Source organism: Anser anser (assembly GCF_964211835.1).
Source record: "Anser anser genome assembly, chromosome: 2".
In the NCBI taxonomy this organism is placed as follows: Eukaryota; Metazoa; Chordata; class Aves; order Anseriformes; family Anatidae; genus Anser; species Anser anser.
Window position 1 is genome coordinate 108,211,278 of NC_139721.1, and position 19,449 is coordinate 108,230,726.

The 19,449-nt window shown below is 43.4% G+C and overlaps 2 protein-coding genes across 27 annotated transcripts in view; one reads left to right on the plus strand and one right to left on the minus strand.

The window, feature by feature from the left end:
* Positions 1–19,449, plus strand: part of LOC310894376 (nuclear pore complex protein Nup153-like) — a 174,376-nt gene that overhangs the window by 106,455 nt on the left and 48,472 nt on the right. The gene's annotated exons all lie outside the window — the stretch shown is intronic.
* Positions 1–19,449, minus strand: part of LOC310894373 (nuclear pore complex protein Nup153-like) — a 58,770-nt gene that overhangs the window by 20,017 nt on the left and 19,304 nt on the right. For 3 of the 17 annotated variants that reach the window (XR_014579865.1, XR_014579866.1, XR_014579872.1), the window contains 6 exons: positions 18,684–18,776; positions 18,358–18,448; positions 14,954–16,360; positions 14,153–14,347; positions 13,492–13,645; positions 9,315–9,447 (listed from right to left, as the gene is read on the minus strand). The exons of 2 other annotated variants lie outside the window; for them this stretch is intronic. Coding sequence is in view for 4 of the 15 variants with exons in the window: in XM_083824369.1 (XP_083680495.1) it covers positions 15,930–16,360; positions 18,358–18,448; positions 18,684–18,776 (615 nt within the window). In the remaining 11 variants the exon portion in view is untranslated. 12 more of the 17 variants (XR_014579864.1, XR_014579869.1, XR_014579870.1 and 9 more) reach the window with 12 other exon arrangements.

Below are 19,449 nucleotides of genomic sequence, written 5' to 3' on the forward strand. Positions count from 1 at the left end.
GAAACACAGCTATAGCTATAGCACCAGCACCTCCTCTTGCAAGAGCCTTCTAAAGCTGTTGCTGTATTTTGTAGAAGACTGACTCTGCGGCATACATCGGGTACGATCGGAGAATTCCCACCTGACCGAAATCCCCAGGAACTACGCTTAAATAAAAGATAAATTAATATAAATGAATATAATTAATAATGAAAATTAATAATAAAAATTAATATCCAGAAAGCTGACAATCATGAGCTAGGCATCCTGCTAATCATCCCTCCTGCAGGCAGGGGGAAAAAAAAAAAGTAAATTAGATCCAGGACTAGTTCCCAGGAACTTTGAAGCTGCTAACTATACTGTCGACAGTGCCCAGGCACCTTCAGAGCTTAATGGTAAGAGACAGAGGGTTTGGTGGGCTGTAATTATGATCACAAGCACACAAAACACATCTATTTAAGTATTTCTAAGAATCGACTTATCGACTAAAGTTGTAGGGGGAAGGATGAGAAAAACAGCGGGGTAGGGATCAGAACCAGAGGTATAACCTCACAAAATCGCATCGGTCGCTTTCGTGCCTCCCCAACTGCATCACTGAGAGACAATTAACATTAAGCCACAGAACCTTCTGCAGAGTGGACATGATATTGAAAATAAACTGGAATTAATTGACAAATGCTCTAAGCAAGCTATCTGCTCAAAGCTCGTCCTTTTACGTTATGAACATTTGCACGATTCGTCTGGTTACAAAGCTAACTGCTATAATAAATGCACACATGTAACACCGATCAGTTTGTCTATTTATCAATCATTAAAATTCTTCCCCGATAAGTTACTGTTAATTTGATCTGCGCTGGATGTGCAGCAGCCATTCTCTGTGCAGAATCCCCCAGATATCCCCACGCACGTGTTTGCTCTGGCACACTCTTTAAATAAACCTACTGGAAAACACGCAGAGATAACAGACAATGGAAAAGTTAGAAAACCATCTCCACTGATTATTTTTAATCCACGTGTAAGGTTTATCAGTTAGCTACACAGTGTCGGCACACGCAAGCTATGGCACTTTCAACATTAATGCACTGTTCAAGCCAGAGGTTTCAACGGTTGCTCTGTAAGCGTGGGGAATGTTTGCATTGCCCTTCCAGGCCAGCTTTAGATGGACAAGATTGATTGTCAATATATGGTATAAGGGACTTGGCATTTCTGCAAGTGATAAAAACCTAATTGAGCAGCTATCCATGCGTAGCGCTCCCTTGGTTTTGCATATGATAATCAATCCCCTCAGCTACGTTGCTCATTTCATAGCGGAGAGGTTTTGGCTGAACAAACATGTGCAGAGGGCATCTCCAGAGCATCTCTCTGGGCGTCCTGACATTTCTTAGCAAAGAGCTGCTGGGAGGGATCTCGGCGCGTCCCCCCTCCAGCACGGGGATTTTCACACCCCGAATTGACGGACCGCTTTCACCGTCAACCTGCTGTACCCTACAGCACAAACGAGAAGCAAAGCCTGGCAGGTAACGTTCAGAGAATTGATGATGGGCTGAGGAGGGGTGCAGGGAGCGGGGAAAGCCCTGGGGGTGGCACTGGGGGTCCTGAGGGCAGCGGGCTGGGGGTGAAGGGGAGGGGGAGGAGGGGGGTAATGGGCTGGGTAGAGGGGTAAGGGGGTAAGTAAGGGGCTGAGGGGATAACTGAGGGGGTTAGGAAGGGGCTGAGGGGGTAACTAAGGGGGTAACTAAACGGTTGAGGGGGTAACTAAGGGGGTAACTAAGCCGTTGAGGGGGTAACTAAGGGGGTAACTAAGCGGTCGAGGGGGTAACTAAGGGGGTAAGGAGGTGGGTAGGGGGTAACTAAGGGGATAAAGGGGCGGGTAAGGTAAGGGGGTAAGTAAGGGGGTAACTGGTGGGCTGAGGGGGAAGGGCCCGCTGTGGGGGGGCCGCTCCTCACCCGCTTGCTCCTGGCACAGGGGGGCTTCGCGGCGCCCAAACGGTGGCGCCGCCTCTTCACCTTGCCGCCGGCCGCTCCTCCTCCTCCTCCTCCTCCTCCTCCTGCTCCTCCTCCTCCTGCTCCTCCTCCTCCTGATCGGGCTCCTGGGCTGCCGCCCGGCGCCCCGCCGCCACCGGCCCTGCCACCGCCGGCCATGCCGCTGCCGGTCGCGCCGCTACCGGTCGCGCCGCCCGAGGCCATACCGCCCCCCCCCCGCGTTCGGTGCCGTCACGGGGCCCCCCCGCCCCCCGCCGCCACGCGCCGCGGGGCCTGCCCTGCCCCTCGTGGGAATAAAAATGTTGTTTTTGCAGAGTTACGTTGTTTAAAGGTAAGGAATGGGGTATTGAGGTGTGCTTGCAGCGATAAGAACGCTTAGCAGGCGACCTTGTAAAACGCAGACAACCAGACTCCGTAGAACAATTCGGGGAAAATCACGGTGTTGAGTCAAGTCAGGTAAGTGAAGAAACATCACCGCTTCAACCAGTAGAAAAGTCAAATCTGAAATTTAACAGGCCGGCAACGGAAGGCCATGCATTGTCTGGGAAGCATCGGACAGATTGTGAGCCTGGATCACCCCCTCAGTGGGGAAACAGGGGAGGGTCCCGTCATCAAAAAGTATATAAACTGGGTTTTGGAACCAGCAGGGGCGCTCCTGCTCGTGGGACGCCCGCCACTGCGATCGCGAATAAATTCCTGCTTCGCTGAGCTCCTCGCCTGAGCCCAAGTTCTTGGCTACGGAGTGTTTCTCACAATTTGGGGGCTCGTCCGGGAGCCAGTCGCCTACTGGGGAGCCCCACCGCCGCAGCAGCAGGAAGGCATGCCCCGCTGATTTCAGCGGTCCTGTGCATCGACGGCGGCGGTTCTGCGGAGAGCTGACAGAGGGCCCGAGACTGATGAAAGAGGCAGGATCCGTGAAGGAGTGGGGAAGGGAAGAAGGCAGGCACTCCGGCTTTGAGAATTGATCCGGTAACTCTGTGCACAGACCAAGGTAAGAAATAGGAAGTATTGCCTTGGGGGTCGGGTGAGACTCTGTGTGCCGTGTGATTGAGACGTACTTTTGTACGGAGCGAGTGTGGAGTCCTGATCCGCGGTTCCGCAGCTCCGCGAGGGGCGCGGCCGGAGACGGACGAAGCGTGAGATAAGGGAGAGAAAGGAAGAGTCTCGGGAAATGCGGTGTATGGTAAGCCCTTGCACGGGGAAGTGCTTGGCAATACACCAGGGAAATTTGGTGTGCGGTAGTCCTCGCACGGACGGGACGCCCGCCACTGCGATCGCGAATAAATTCCTGCTTCGCTGAGCTCCTCGCCTGAGCCCAAGTTCTTGGCTACGGAGTGTTTCTCACACCCTCCCCCTCCCTCCCTCGCGCGCCCCCTCCCCTCACGGGAACGCGCGCCCCCCCCTCCCGCTGCCGCTCCCGTTCCTCGCCCCGCCCCGGTCCCGTCCCGGTCCCGCCGCCCTCCCGCTCCCGCCCTCAGGACCCGGCCGCCATAATGAACCCCGGCCCGGCCACCGTAAGCACGGGGCTAGGAGTCACCTCCAGAGCCTCCCCGCGCCGTGGCGCCGACCGCCGGTGTGCCGCAGCACCGCGCCGGGCGTGGGACGGCGCCCCGAGCCCACAGTGCTCGTCAGAAAAGCCCCGCACCGACAACCGATACCCCCGCACCGACAACCAACAGCCCCCACGCCGACAACCAACGCACAAGCAGTGTTTTAGGCCGGATTCGTGGCCCCGTTGGTCCGGGAAGCGGTCGTCACGCTAAATTCTACCCCACGGCAGGGGAACGATGGGCATCGTGACAGATCGCCGCCCCAGAAAATAAACACATAAATAAATAATAAAAACGATAACGGGACGTGAATCGTGCCCTTAATAACAGACATTGGGCAGTGAAATCACCGACTTCTGCAACAATCCGTGCTCAGGGAACTGACTAAAACCCCTCCTGCATTGGCCATGTAATAGCTAGGCAAACATCACATAATGCTTCCCTCCCTCACGTACACCAAAGCTATTAAGGCAACCATAGTAGTGTGATAACGTGATTTTTCTCCTCCAGATCAGCGTCAAAGGCAGCTACGCTAGGTTTGCTCATAAGTTCAAACGCTGCTTTATTTATTTATTTAAATGCCATTTTTCTTATTTAGAAGGATTTCCATAGGGTGACAGGCCTTTAATGACACTCACGACTCAGAAACATTTGCCGATGCAGTCAAACGGTGTCTATTAACGCGAGGCACTGAAGTTAATTGGTATTAAAAATGAGCCAAAACGAAAGGCAAGTATCTGCGTGTCCAGCAGAATGACGGCGATCATCACCATTTGATCAACCTTCCCTGTGAGTTCTATCTGCAAGTTACTTTGAGGTAGCGCTAGAAAGAAGCGGTTGGTCCAGAGCATCCCTGCAAAAAGAAACATCCACGGCTTAAGTACCGTTTACTCTTTTGGTATCCTTTTAAGTACTTTTAACCGTTTCGGACTCCTGCCTTTTCCCGGCTCACTGATGACAGCATTAGTAGCCCCTCAAGCTACTGTCCTACAGCCTTTCCCATCAGTGAAGAGATAGGAAAAACCCCACTACTTCTTGGAAGAGAAAACCAGCAGGTTTTTGAATAAAAGCACTCTCTATTGCAGCTAGGTACAACGAAAAGAGTTTATGAAATCATTACGGGACATTCCTGTAGAAAACTTCCTCAAGCTTGGAAGAAAAAAAAACATTTCAGCTAAGTAAAACAGAAAATAACTGGAAGAAGTGAAGTATGGCGGTGTTGGAAAAGTTGCTTCAAAGACTTGTTTAATTAAAAAGAAGGAAAAAAGCAAGTTCCTACTGCAATCCCATCTTTGTCAAACTGATGGCGGGCACCAGTACGATGTGTTCAGCTAACACAGGCTGGAAGTTGTAACTGCAGCTGTGCAGTTTACCCAGTAAAAAGACTCCGCAAAGCATTCTAGCAGTTCCGATGCAATCACTGCTTCCTGAATTTGTGACTCATGGTTAACACGGCAGTACAGGAAGAAGTCTGGCATTCACTGTGCTCTTACGGTAAAGAATCTGCCCTGCGCACACCATCCCAAGCCAGGTATGCGCTCCTAACAGGAAAGGACGATAGGCTGATAAGTCTCAGCAGAGGGAAAAAGACATCAGAGAACTACTTTATAACAGCAGCACGCGGGCTGCAACCGACGTTCTCTTCCTCTCATCATTTTCATTTCTGTGGACTCCAAGAGAATACACTCCCAACATTTTTCAGCTCTGGAGAACAAACAGCCCAACCAATCTCATTCACTGAACTACAAAACTGGTATTTTCGCTATCTAGTCCGGAAAAGGAGGCGCACGTCTCTAACGTACAGTGTAGAGACCTTGTTAATAGGCAAAGTCTGCATAAAATAGGTGGCCACAGCCTGATTTTCTGACGTTCAGGGCCTTGGGTCACACACCACCACAGTATCAGACTTAATGAAGTCACCAATCTATGTGGGCCCCTCGTTACACAGGTCACCTGTTATGGACCAACCTCTCAAAGGCCAAAAAACAGCACTGATACTGCCGGGCCAACACATATCTGTAGCATCCCATTTCTGGGTGACAACACAGTGAATGTTTCCACAAAGTACTCGATGCAACCTAACTACTGTGTTTGGTGAGGCAAAGCAAGCCGTGTCAAAGCAGCGTAGCACCCAGGCACATTCCTGGAAGATGTTTTGCTGCTCACGTTGAAGAAAATAGATAAAAAAATCCTGTGCAGTTTGCACTTCTGAGCTCAAGTACCACAGCTATGCACTACAATTGAAGTGGCATCAAACCTTGTAAGGTTTTGAAGCTTCAGCACTGCCATCCAAATTCAAGGAGGCTGCATCTATTATCTTGAATTTGCCCCAGCTCAGTCCCCTGAAACAATTCCATAGACACGGACAAGCAACCCTTTTCCCACCCAGATTCTTTGCTTCATCTATTCCACCTCTACCTTGTGTCATATTCTTATTAATCTGCCCCTCAAAAGACTCCCTGGCTCACACAAAGAAGCAACCCAACAAATCCCTGTTCCCAGCCACGTTGCTTTCATGCTTTGGGAAGAGCTAACTGCAACAGCTCTAACTGTGATGCCACCTCACCCCCTCCACCTATGTGAGGTTCTTTGCCTTCTGTCTCCTCCTACGTGTACACCTGCACTAGAACCAGGAAGAATGTGCTTCCTACAATACTCCAAGAGCCTCTTCTGTTTCAGGATGTCATCATTTCAATTCAGGACTGAAAGTATTCCTAGCAAAGACCCAACAGCTAATAGCTAACAGAAGCAGTTGCTGGTGATCAGCTACAAGTAACCTGGAAGTACTGAGGAGTCACAAAAGAGAATTTGCATTACATTTAAGAACAGCATGCAGCTTAGGACCACTGCTTTCACTGACTACACTAAGCCATAAAAAAGAATTGGATTCTTACCTGCCATCACAGCAATTATGGTTTATGTTGCCCCCAAAACACACACGGCAGTACCAGAACTGTGTCAACTAGCTTTAACAGCTTCCCCAGCTATTAAGTACAGTAATTTCTGCTTCCTTTTTTTTTCTTGGAGGAATATTCTTTTGTTTCCAGCCTCACTTACTTATTATACACACTGTTAATTAGCAACTATTTCTCCATACTCATAGGGTTATGGAGTCCCTATGACTGGAAAAGACTCTGTACCCTTCAAGATAAGAACAGCATAAAGGCAGCAACTCGCAAGACTGCTCTAGCTTAAAGCAAAGCTTTCCTCATTGCTCTCATCTCCTTTGACTTGAGTACTGTCATCCTTCTACCAGAGCTTTAAAACTTCATTACCGTGAATGAAGGAAGACCAGAGCAATTAGAGAGGGTAGCAGAGGGTATAACTTAAGGAGCTGTTACTAGGATTTTTTTGTTGTTCCTGGTGGACTATTTTTCTCCTTGCCAGCAAGGAGGGAAAACCAGCAAGTTGTTTTCTCCAAGATTTTTTTTTTTTAGGTTTAAGAACACGGATTATGTTGTAGCAATTTCTTCGCTGTAAAGCGTCAGCTGAGAAGTCTAACAGTAAGAAGGGCAAGGGAAAACTGAATGCTGATGCAGAGAGTGCCAGCAGACATCATCCTCATTCCACGGGATGTTTGTAGCTATGGCAGTTGAAGTCTACACTTCCATATGCTTAACATACCCTATTTATAAGCCAATTTTAGCTGACCTAGCATATATCAGTAGTACAGTTAGAGCCAGCAGCCTGCAGGAAAAAGTGGGCACAGGTGTTTCCATAGCAAGGCCTGTGAGTGTCTCCCATACATACTTCCAGTTTAAGCAAGCACATGAAAGGCTTGGCTTGTCGCTTACCTAAGTAACCAGGAAAACAAGGGAAAGCTAGATTTTGCTTGTGTCCTAATGCCCATATAAAAATAAAGACAGATGAAATACCCTTACTACCTTGTTAAATTCCATAAGCCGGAAGAGAACGTGCTGCACACAGGTACAAGTAAAATCCCTTGCTGGCAGGTTTGCAGAAACAAATTTTTTATTTACACAGGCAAGTCTTATCTTTAGACCCCATTTACCTCTTTACATTTCTCGAATATTTACATGACTTCATGATGCTCCAAGAAGAGAGTGATGAACAAAAAGATTACAGAAACTGTCAAAAGCATAGCAAAAAAACCCCAACCTATCATTGTGCTTTAAAACTTTTGAGCTAGAATAATGTAGAAGAAATGTAGTTTTAGCACTTTGGTCCTAACGGTCATGCTCTAGAAGACACTTAAATAGCAGAGGGGATTTCAGAAGTGACCGTATCCAGAGGTTGCCAGTGACAATTCATGAGTGAATCGTAGAGTTCTTCGCTTGTCTCCGTGAATTGTCTGTTCATTTCATCAACATCCAAGTAGAGCTGTGGATCTGAAAATAAAAGCCTGGTAAGTCCAAGTATCAAATCTGAGGCATGCGCACAAAAAAACTTCACGTGAAATGGCTAATAAAATGTATTTTAAGCTAAGTGTAATAAGCTATTAGATCTACTAATTTTAGTGAGGTATTTAGTCCTCTAAAATTTTGAGCCTCACAGCTCCAACTTTTGGGAATTTGTATATTAGAAGGCTGGGACTAGAACCGTCTTTCAAGATAAAGACAAAGACAATGTTTAAGATAGTAAAGATAACGTTTAAGGATAATCAGCCATGAAACCCTCCCAAGAGTCATTTAATTCACTTCTCCGGCAATACACGTTACATAGGATAGTTTCTAAACACTAACACAAAATGCCTCCACGTGAGGAACTTTGCAAACCTTCCAGGACACAAATATGTTTTGTACCGTATTTGTAAGTGCAAGCTGAATCCTCCTTTTGGAATCTGCAACATAAGCTTTTACCTCAGGGTGGAGAACAAAGCTTTTGCATATTACTGAGTTTCTAATATAAAATCTGTTTAGCGGAACCAATACAAAGAACAAAATTCTGTCTTAGACCATTTTCAAATGGGAATGAAGGCACAGGTACAAGAAACCTGCTGCGAAGCATTGACAGTGTCCCGTTTTACTTGATGCGGTCAGTGTATGCTGTATCAGCTTTAAAACCCCAGCTGATTGCAGATCAACCCCACAGAGGTTTGACCTCAGCTGAATTTTCAAGATGTTCTTCATCCAGTAGAGGTTGGCTTGTATTGTTAAAAGGCACAAGGATGGCTAAACTCAAGTGACAATGATAGAACCCTTATTACCGTCAGTAATTAGGTCATCACCGATTGCATTCATAACTGAAGATTCCTGAAAGACAGAAAAGGCTAAGTTTAATCATAACTCATTTCAGAAAGCATCACAGATTCAAAGTGCTGCAGTCTCAATCCATTCCTTCTTCCTACAACTACAAGGATAGATGGCATTTTATCTACTTATTTTTAGAAGAAAGCCAATATTACAGTACAGGTTGGAAGGGACCTCCGGAGGTCACAACTAATACATTGACCACGATAAGACCACTTACAACAACTGTTTAATTTGCTTTAAGCAAAGCAAATCAGAAGAACAGGAACAGAAGAAGCGTACGCAATTATGCTGTCAAAACCATTCTTTGGTATGCGTGAACAAATAATGGTGTATAAATCACTAATTCTATGGATTTACTATTTAAGCACTTAAATACAAACACCTCTGAATGGAATCTGCTCTTTTAACTTCACACTAAGCAGAAAGCATGTTTTCAACTTCGGATTCTTTTTGCTGATTCACACAAATCTGTACAACATACTATCTGTGAAATATTTTCTTTACAGCAAGCGTGCACTATCTTTACCTCAAAAACAGCTGGAGCCATTAAAGAATCTCCTAAAGAGCAGTCTCCAACAGCTTGCATGCTGTCACAGGGAGCATAGGAGCTGTAGTTGTAGTCAGCGTAAGCATCGTAACTCCTCCGCGAGTGGTAGTTCTGGTAACCTTGGCAATAATCATTATAGTTGTATGACTGGTACCGCTGCAATTCTGCTTTCAGTCTGAAACATGAGAAGTTGCATACAGTCAGAGAACAAGAGACTGTAAACCCAGTTCTGAACTTAAACAATTTGTCAGCTTACAGACTTCAAAGCTTAAAAGGAAGCTTTCCTAAACAGTCACCTAAGTGACAGCTTAAGTCACAGCTCAAAACCTCATCTCTATAGAAGCAAGCATCCTCACCTTTGCCAATACCAGAAGGAATTGTTCTCATGGATTAACTCCAGAGCCTTGACATGGTTACCTGTACACATCAAGTATTTTTAGCGTTGGCATAAGCAAGCTGCTGCTAAGTCTCTGTGCTTTGCTAAAGATTGATTTAAGACCAGAGACATTTATCAAGCACAGCTGCTTTAAAGATGCAGTCTTAACCCTTCTATCTTTTGTTTGGTTAATTACTAGATCTTATTTCCAGAAAGAAGTGAATGGAGTCAGATTATCCATTTCAAAGAAGCATCTGACGCTGCCTGTCAGTTTGCCATGTCTACCTCCACCTGCTCAGTTTTTTTGTTTGTTTAAAGTCCATTAAACATTCAACAGCTGCCAACTATACCGCTCAGGTGAAGTCAGTCTTGCTTAACAACACAATCGCGATTCTCCAGTATGACGCCTTATTATTAGTGGGAGAATTACAAAATACACTGGTTCTTAAGAAGAAAGGGCCAGCTGATTAGCTTTCACTACTTTCCCTTTCAAGATTTTCTCAGGGGCAGCTTCAGACTAATGACAAGAACCAAGACAAGTGCTATCTGTACTAAAACTGAGGTACACTGCATAAAGAACATTCAGATAACCCAGCTGCATATTCAAAAAAATCCGCTGTTTAGACTTGTCTTCACTGATTCTGTACAGGCAGACCTCCTGTGTTTGCAGTGCCCAGTTTCTCTCACTTGAATTGGGGATGCAGAGAAGTGAGTTCTATGCTTTTGGGGAAGAATACAAGCTGAAGGCATTCTGAAATAGCTTCCAAACTAAGCAAACATGAGGGACAAACTAATCCAATGGCTGGGTATTCCAATGCTAAGAGAGCACGGTACTCAGCCATTCAGAAACGTATTACTGATGTGTATTTTAATACCTACATTTGTTTCAATACTGCAAAGCTACACAAATTCTAATAAAGAGGTAATCCATTGTCTTGTTACTGTAGTAAACAAACAGAAGATACATCATCTTACGTCTTCTGCTTCCAACTGCACTCTTCCTACATACAGTTGCGTAGGGAAGGAAAATCTGAAAATACTGTTGACGTTCTTCTGGATAGCCGAAGCAAGAAAACATGTTTGTGGCTTATTCTTGTTTTCAAAATAAAACAATATTAATTTAATCAAAAAATTTTGGCAAAGAAGTTTGGACAGTGCTCTCTTGGAGAAGAGCATTTCCATTCTAAAGCAGAAGGAGGCAACATTTGCAGAATTATGCTAGGTAAACAGAAACAGAAGTGTCATTTTTTACTATTTAACAGAACACACAAGCTAACCTCATGAACATACTGAAATTGTTTATATGAAGTCCTGTTTTGTCAGTATCCTGGATCAAAGTTCATCAAATTTGGTATCAATTCTTTAACCGTTCAGAGACCTGAATTGCCTTAAATAAGTGATAGAACTGAGCCGGTAGAGTAAGAAACCCTCTCAGGAAGTGCTAAGCTTTAAACTCCCCATTGCCCTAAGCTCATGAAAAGCAAAGAATAGCATTCTAAACCTGTTCTAGTAATAACGCCTTTGGCTTTCTCCCTGCGTTCCCATTTTTTCCCCCCACTTCTTTCCTGTCAACCCACTGTAAAACTAGTTATGTGCTTCTCTCAAACTAGAGGGAAAGCTCTAAGAACAAGAACTCCCTAGCATATAAAACCACTTGTTGTCCCTTCTACCTTATGCAGGCCCAAACCTGAAAATATTTACCAATGCATTCAGCTTTGCTACTGTTGAGAAACAAGGCTGGTTACAATGGCAGCTAAGCCCAAGTTGCGCTGTCTGGCTAGACTTAACAGTTGGATTCCCCCAGCCGTCCTGAAGCAGGTTGATGAATCCAGGGAGTCAAAACATAGGACTTCTGCATTTCTGGTTTTGTAGACTGCATCCTGTGTACAGCCACTACAGCAAGGGCCACAGACTTTCCAAAGGCAGAGCTACAAGAATCTGATTATTTAGAATAACTGTATCAATGCACAACTCCTTGGTTACCTTTTAGAAATTCCTATGCTCAGCCGGATTCCTTTTCCCCCCAGACCTGGTGCGTTCTGGCAGTCTTGCAGTGCCTTCATCTGATCACCTTGCTCACCAAATCTGACATAGGCATACCCTCTACTATTTTCAAAAGGGAGAAAACCAATTCTAGTATGCATAACAGTTACAAAGCTAACGAATTCAATTTCTGTCTTCTACAAAAACCAGAAGATAGCAGCTACTATAGCTTCTATTACTTAAGCAACCTCTCTGGCATGTGCACGTGCACAGAAAAGGCTTTCACCAAATTAAAAAACTTGGGCCAGAAGCAAAAAGCTTATTCCTTGGTAGCATTAAGATGCAACTCACTGAGAGCCAGCAAAACAATGCATTTTAAGTGCTCTCTGCGTAAGTAATCAGATTCCATATTTCTGCATATACAGCAGTTAATCAGTTAGCACTAACCCACTCCTTTTGGAGCCACAAACTTTATTGGTCACAAACACCAAGAGCTGGCTGTAATTATCTGAACCAGTATTAACCGGTACCTCTGAACTCTTCAAACAAAAATATCTTTCAGGTGCTCTTAGAAGAACAACATCAATTGCCTGCAACAATTTGATGGCTTTGCTAAACGGAGCACTGAAAAGCACAGTGGTACAGTTTCTTTTGTAGCCTGTTCAGAAATTATAGCCCCGTGCCTACAGCTTCAAATCAGGCCAAGCTTACCAGCCCAACTCTTACAGCTTAAGTTCACTGCACTCAAATGCCTTCAAGACGTGCTTTTAGGAGCCATGGAGAAGAACCCTCTGGTAAGACCACCATTATAAAGTACTGAGTGTTGTTTTACACTTAAAATAGAACTATCTGTTACAGTCATTCATCAGCTTTCCCTAGGCTGCTGCTCTCTCACTACTGAATGTGATCCTGCTCTCAGTTTCCCACTAACTTTTTCCCCCAGCGTTTATGGCCTCTTTTCATCTATGACACTTTTAAGGGACTACACCGTGTTGAAAAATGCTGGTTAACATTTCCTTTTACACAAGGTGCCTCATCAAATTTTCCTGACTAAACCAAACCCCAGAACCTTAACTAGAAGAGGAAGCACACAAACACACACGCCTCCCTGGCCACCATATCTCCCCAAAACATATCTGTTCAGTAACAGACCAACTGTAAGAATACTGCGATTAAAATCAGTATAGCTCTATACACTGCTTTTGTTCGGGATTACTAGCTAATGTCCTTCCCCTTACCCCTTCTGGAATTAATACTGAATTCTGTACTCTAAAACGTGGTTCTTAAGTCATACAAATGACATTTAACAATCAGAATTTTTCCACACAGCGATCCTCAATAAAAACTTCAATCCTCTACTGCAGTCTTTCAACAAATTAAAGGAATAAAAAACTGGCTAATAACTGTTCAGTGATTTTTGGACCTTTGTAGCACTAGAGTAACAGCAGTACACTCTGCAGCATAGTTGCAAGTACGTGGGAGTAAGATACTCTCTCTCATCTCTTTTTTTCTCTGAAAAGTGTGAGGCCTCTATTTCACCCTACTAAAGATTTTACCACCAACTGTACTGCTAGCATTGAGACACTGCAACTTCTGTGCTTGTATGAGATGCAGGACAGGTTCCTTAAGGTGTCGCAATTTTTTGTCTAAACCTAGTGTTGAGATCAAAAAAGGGATTGCTACTAATTGCGTACGTATCAATAACCAGGACAGAAGACATGCTGCATATAGGAATTAAACTTTTTCTAAAGCTCTAGTACATGAACATATCAAATCCCGCAGATTTTTTCTAGTATGGTTTCAGAGGTCTTACTTGATGGACATAAGCGCACAAGTGAAGACAAAAGATACACTGTTTACCTGAAGTACTGGTTTGCAAGTACTGCTTCTCTTCTGTCCTTCCCAAAATAAACGGTGAGGCAGCTGCAGACTCTGCACCTGAACACTCTGAGTGAACACCGAATGTAAATGATGGCAAGGCAGCATTTTGTGGACGCAGCCGCAGCACCAAAACCTGCAGAAATAAGTGAATGTCAAGTCCGTAACCCACGGTGTATCTGCAGTACGTGAAGGTTTGAACTACATTCTAGTCCTGATCTTTCCAGTCAAAACTGTTTAAAAAACAACCCACCAAACAGTAAAAGAAACAAGAAAACCCCATGCTTCCTCTCTACATAAAACTTTTCACAATTGTGTTTTCTGCCCACCACCTGGCTTTAAAAAGTATACGAACTTCTTTGATGTTTTTAGTCTGAACTCCAAATGAACAAAGTGTAGGGCATGTAAAGAACAAGCACGTCATTAATGAAAGCTTTTCTCTAAAAAGGATAAACTTATTCTTGGGGAAAAGTGTGGAAACAGATGTTATCTAGGCAATATTCCCACAGGAAAAACGAATAATTTTGCCACACCTCAAAGGAAAAAATAATTGTGCTTAACAGGTAAGAAAATAAAAAAAATCAGAGCAAACCAAAAAATAAATCACAGAATATGCATCCTCGTTTTAATCATTAAGTATTACCTTTGAGCTCTGCTTTGGTGCTTGGCTTTGCACTTTCACAGGCTACACACTTCGTGGCCTCTGCTTTGTTTTGAACCAAGCAGGTCTCCCAATCCCAGCTTCCTTCAGGCTTCTTGAATTTGTCTAAATCCAGAAATTCTCCAGAAGGAGCAGAAAATGCAGATGCACTGCTACTGGTCACAGGTGTTGGATCCTCTGTGAGACAAACGAGACAGTTAACCATCCTGTTTGAACATGAACTATAAAATGAGCATTAACTTTTAAATTTGATTTGTCAAATCCCACAGAAATGTTCAAAACTACTCCGCAACTCCCCCCCCCCGCCCCTGAAAAAAATAAAAGCCACCAAAAACCCACAAAGAAACAAACAAACAAACAAAAAAACCAGAGTGGAACTCAAAGCTTCCAAACAACACACAACTCTGTTCAGCACACAAGCTTCTGCTGCTGTTGACGACAGTGTAACCTCCATAAAGAGGCCTGACAGGTGCCTTTTAAAAAAAAGGTGCCTTTTAAGAGAGAAGCAGAAGATAACGCTTCTAATTCAAAACCGGAAAGACAAGAATGGGTCTTCCCTTCCACAGCACACGCAGAAAACTTTTATCCTAGTATTACTTGCATCGCTCTTCCTCTTGACAAGTGCAACGTAACCGTGCAATTCACTGCACCATGGTCACAGTAAACCCCTCATTTCCAAAATTCCTCCTTGCAATGGCAAGAGCCTCAGACAAAGATGCCGACTGACCGCTCAGAGGTTGGAAGTCCAAGAGAATCAACTCTGTCTGAAATCCATTATCTTACCTCATGAAATTTCAGTCTTACCGCACAGGATGATTACAAAAGCCCGGTCTAGTCCATCTTAATTTGTTTCTTCCACGATATATTTGCACAGGTGTTTTTCGATGTAATGGCATGTTAAATGACATTTAGAGTCAAAGTTAGAATTAGAATCGTATTTTAAAAACAATACAACCACGCTCAAAATCAATTACGGTCACACACAATGGGAAACAACCCAGTACTGCCCTGAAGAAGTTACCCAGCGGGTCACTCGCTTTCTTGAAGCCTACCACTGACCTTCATAGGCATCTCTCTGCTTTAGCTTAAGACTAGTTAAGACTACACTGTCTTGAAATCTGGCTTCACATCTCCCCTCAATTACATACAAACGGTGAGTAGAGGCATTTTGGACACATTCTGTAATTTTTTTTACTTATTTTTTGAAAGAGAAAAACGCAGTCATTTTTAACTCTTTCTATGGAGTTCTCATTTTCGCCAGTGAAAAATCACTATGTTGTTTTTAAATTAAGTCACCCACTTCAGCCATCTTCCCTCACCAGCTGCAAAGCCGGGGGTATCTGCATTGATCCAGCTCCGTACTAATACATTTCACAATCAGTTCAATTTATGCGACAGGCTGGAACCTGGGCTGAGACCTCTGAAGTGCCTGTAAACCAATCCTGCAGACAGCCGCTAACCCATCAACCGTACCTGGGAATCGTGTTGCTTAAAATATTCCATATATGCAACGTACTTTTATTCTGTACAAGATTCACAGAGGCTAGGATGGAAACAACAGGAAAAAAAGGACCATACCTGGTTTCTCAGACTGACAGGCTACACATTTGTTATCTTCCGTCTTATTTGGTACAAGGCATATTCCACAGTCCCAAGAGCCTTTCGCCTTCTTAAATTTGTCTCCAAAGCCCAGAGTGGCTGTTGTGTCAGTGCTGCTCGAGGAGGATGTCACTGTCACCGAGCTGTCTGTGACCACTGGTCATGTCAGAGCAGGCATTACTCCCGTTCCAGGTTTTGGTGTCTCACATGCTATACATTTTGTAGCTTCCGGTTTGTTTTGGACAAGACATGTATCGCAATCCCACGTTCCAGGTACTGTTTTGAATTTGTCTCCAAAGCCCAGCATCCCTGCTGGGGGCGCTGCTGGCTTTGAGGTGTCGCATTGACTTGAACTTACTGTCTGTTTCATACTCTCAACTGTTGAGGCTTTAGTAGCTTGACAAGTTACACATTTGTCCTTTATGTCTTTGTTTTGCAGAAAAGGGTCACATGTATCAGATTGCCAGTACGATGCTTGTTTAGAAGTCTCTTTACCTGCAGAAAAAGTTGTTATTGCAGGCCTAGTATAAACCACTGTGCTTGTTGTAGGTTGTGCAGACGTAGAAGAGCGTGTTTTCAACAATCCAAAGTCTGGGAAGCAAGAAAAAAAAGTCTTCCTGTTAGCGCAGCACCTCACTACATGTAACTAAGTGCCTTTACTAGAGGGCAAAAATTTCAACTCAGGTGCCAATGGTTACAACTAGACATTCAGACCGAGCGCAACAGCAAGTCCCCAGAAATCTTATCTAAACGGATGAAATTTCATCTGCTGCACTGGGTCACAACAGAACATTTCGTTAAAGCTTCATTTAACTCTTTGTTTCCAAGCAAGCTTTAAATCAACATTTTCACTGGTCGATACAAGTACAAACAGACAGTAGCTGACTGAAATCTGACAGTCCAACGTGGAATGGAAATAATACAATTTGATTAAGACGCGATGCCCAATCGAATCAAATTTCTAAAGCTCCTCCTTCCGTAGCAGATGACTCAAATCTACTCCAGTAACTGTACAGAAGTTTGTACTCGGAGCAGCAATCCAAACGGTATTTTCCCACAGATGCTGAATATTAATTAAATAATAAAAACTCAAGACAATTGAACAACTGTCTAATTTTCTATAATCTTTTTCAAAATGCATCGGACACAGGACAACTCCTTATTTAAAAGGTGGCAATTTTAACAGAAAAGACAAGCTACTAATACAGAAAGACTAAAGGAAATGCATCTTAAACAGCAGCTCAAGTTGCTTGTAAATCTACCTTGAACATAGTTGTTTTGTGGTTTGTTTGTTGGTTTTTTTTTAGTCAAAAATGAAGTCTTTGAACAATGTGGATTTAGATTCTGCTTCTTTTAAACCGATAAAGAAAGTGAATGTCACTTCACTCAGAGGTCTTTCCTTAAACAAAATGCACAATGTATTTTCTCTCACTTAGCTCTTTCCAGTAGAGAAATGTGCTGCCTTCTTCACAAGTATGTAAGTTAGAAGAAGACTTTTGGGAAAAGATCAAATTCAATAAAGCCCTTAGTCTTAAAAGATATCTTTTCCACAGACACACTTTATGAAACTGTTGAAAACAATTGCAATTGCTTAAAAACAAAATTCAGAAAAGGGTTTTTAACGTAAAACACTCCACTTCTGTTTGCAGTTTAAATTTTAATCCACAGGAGCCATTGTAAGCTAAGGCCCAAAGATTCGCAGCTTTCGCCATGTATTTGGAACTGAAGCTCTTTCCTATTCTTTCTTCACCTGGGCTGAAGGTGGGACAGGAGTGTTGAGTTTTACAAACATTTCCTTTTCAATTCCACAAATTGTATTTACTTAAAATGAAACACCGATTATCTGGCTAATTCTCTTAGTACCTCATTTACAATTACATCCTAACACGTAAAGGAGATGCAACCCATCTGCTTTTCATCTTGCAGTTTTACTTCCAGCAACAAACACCACTTAGAATAGAAGGGGGCAGATGCACCCTAACAAACGCAGCGCTTAATGTAATGCTCTCCTACATTCATATTTATAGCAGATACTCTATTAACCATAAGTCGTGTGTTGGTTTTTTTTTTAATAAAAAATGCTAGCGTATTTTTTGCAGCATCTTTTTAAAAGGAGTTCATTATCTCTCCAGGATTTTTTAGAACGTCTAAGACGCTTCCTTCCTTTAATACGTGGGCAGTGGTGAAGGGACCACCAGCAAAATCTTTGCCCTCCTCTTTCTGTGTGTTGATGTTGGTTGAGGTGGTGGTGTCTTTTGAAACAAAAGAAAACAAAACCAGCTTTCACAATGTGACCTAGTTAGAGCAGATTATACTCTTGTTAGAAACAAGAATTTCCAGCTTTCATGCTTCTCACATAAGAATCTTCACAAATTCTACTTACTTTGCAATGCTTTATGATTACAAGCAAAACAAAAAGCAACAAAACAGAAAAAAAATATAAAAGCAGATCTGTCACTGGAAAAATACTGCAGAAGTCCAACACTGCCTGGAATTGCTAGCATGCGCAGACAGGAGAGATTGAAGATTTAATAAAGAAAAAAAGAAAAATCAGCACTTCAGATCTGAAGTGCTAAAGTTTCAGTTACCTAGGGTAAGAAAGGGCGTCACTGGAGTACCACTGGGTCCAGAAAGTTCTGCCGATTTTACAACGGGAACACTAAATGTAAACCCAATCTGCTATGAACAAGAGAGGTTTTTCAGATTCTCAAGCCACAGGAACTTCAATCGAATGCACACACAAAACCAAATCTGAAAGCTGCTCTTCACATTTGTAGCACGCATGCTGAATGACAAATTATAAGCCAGAAGCCTACATACTTTTCTCCATCAAGGCAGATTCTGCTTTAGTGTTCTGCAACAGCCTACTAAATGCCTAAGAAAAAAAGTCAAGCTCCTTTATTATTTTACTTACAGAAGACGTAGGTAGCACTTCTGCCTCAGTAGATTTCACAACTGGAGATGAAAACGCGAACTCAGGACTGCTAACAGTACTTGTTGGTTGTATCTGTATTTTCAAAAGAATTAAAGGTTTATATTTAAGAGCAACAACTACCTGAATTCACTACCCAACAGAAGTCCCGCAGTGACGTCGAAAAACCTGATGTTTGAGTTATTTTGCAGATGAAAGTAATAATAAAACACAGGGAAGTTTCCAAGTGGGTATAGGACAATATCTTCAAAACCAAATTCCAGAAACTGAGAGGAAAAGCTGGAGATGCTACTTAGGTCTAAATGCACGGAAAAGCAAGCCAGGAAGCTGAAGAATGGCAAACTCAGCCCAATGATACTCCAAGAACTTCAGCAAACACCTCAACATGTTAAAGCAGCTGTCTACTTCAAACCGTACAAAAAATATTTCAAGTACTCTGGAACAGATTAATGTTTATTTTATTGCAATAATATGCCAATTATTGCACCCTAGGCTCATTCTATGTGAGGCTTATATGACCACGTTACCTCTAATTTAATAACTTAAATAAAGTTGTGGTTTAACCATTGCAGGCAACTAAGCACCACACAGCCACTCGCTCACTCCCTCCAAATGGAACAGGGAAAAGAACCGGAAGTAAAGAAGTAAAGTTGTTAAATTTGAGGTAGCATTAATGACTCATCGCATGTAATGGCTACCTGGAAAGACAAATGCCATAACCCTGTACATACTCCCCACTCCTTCCCCT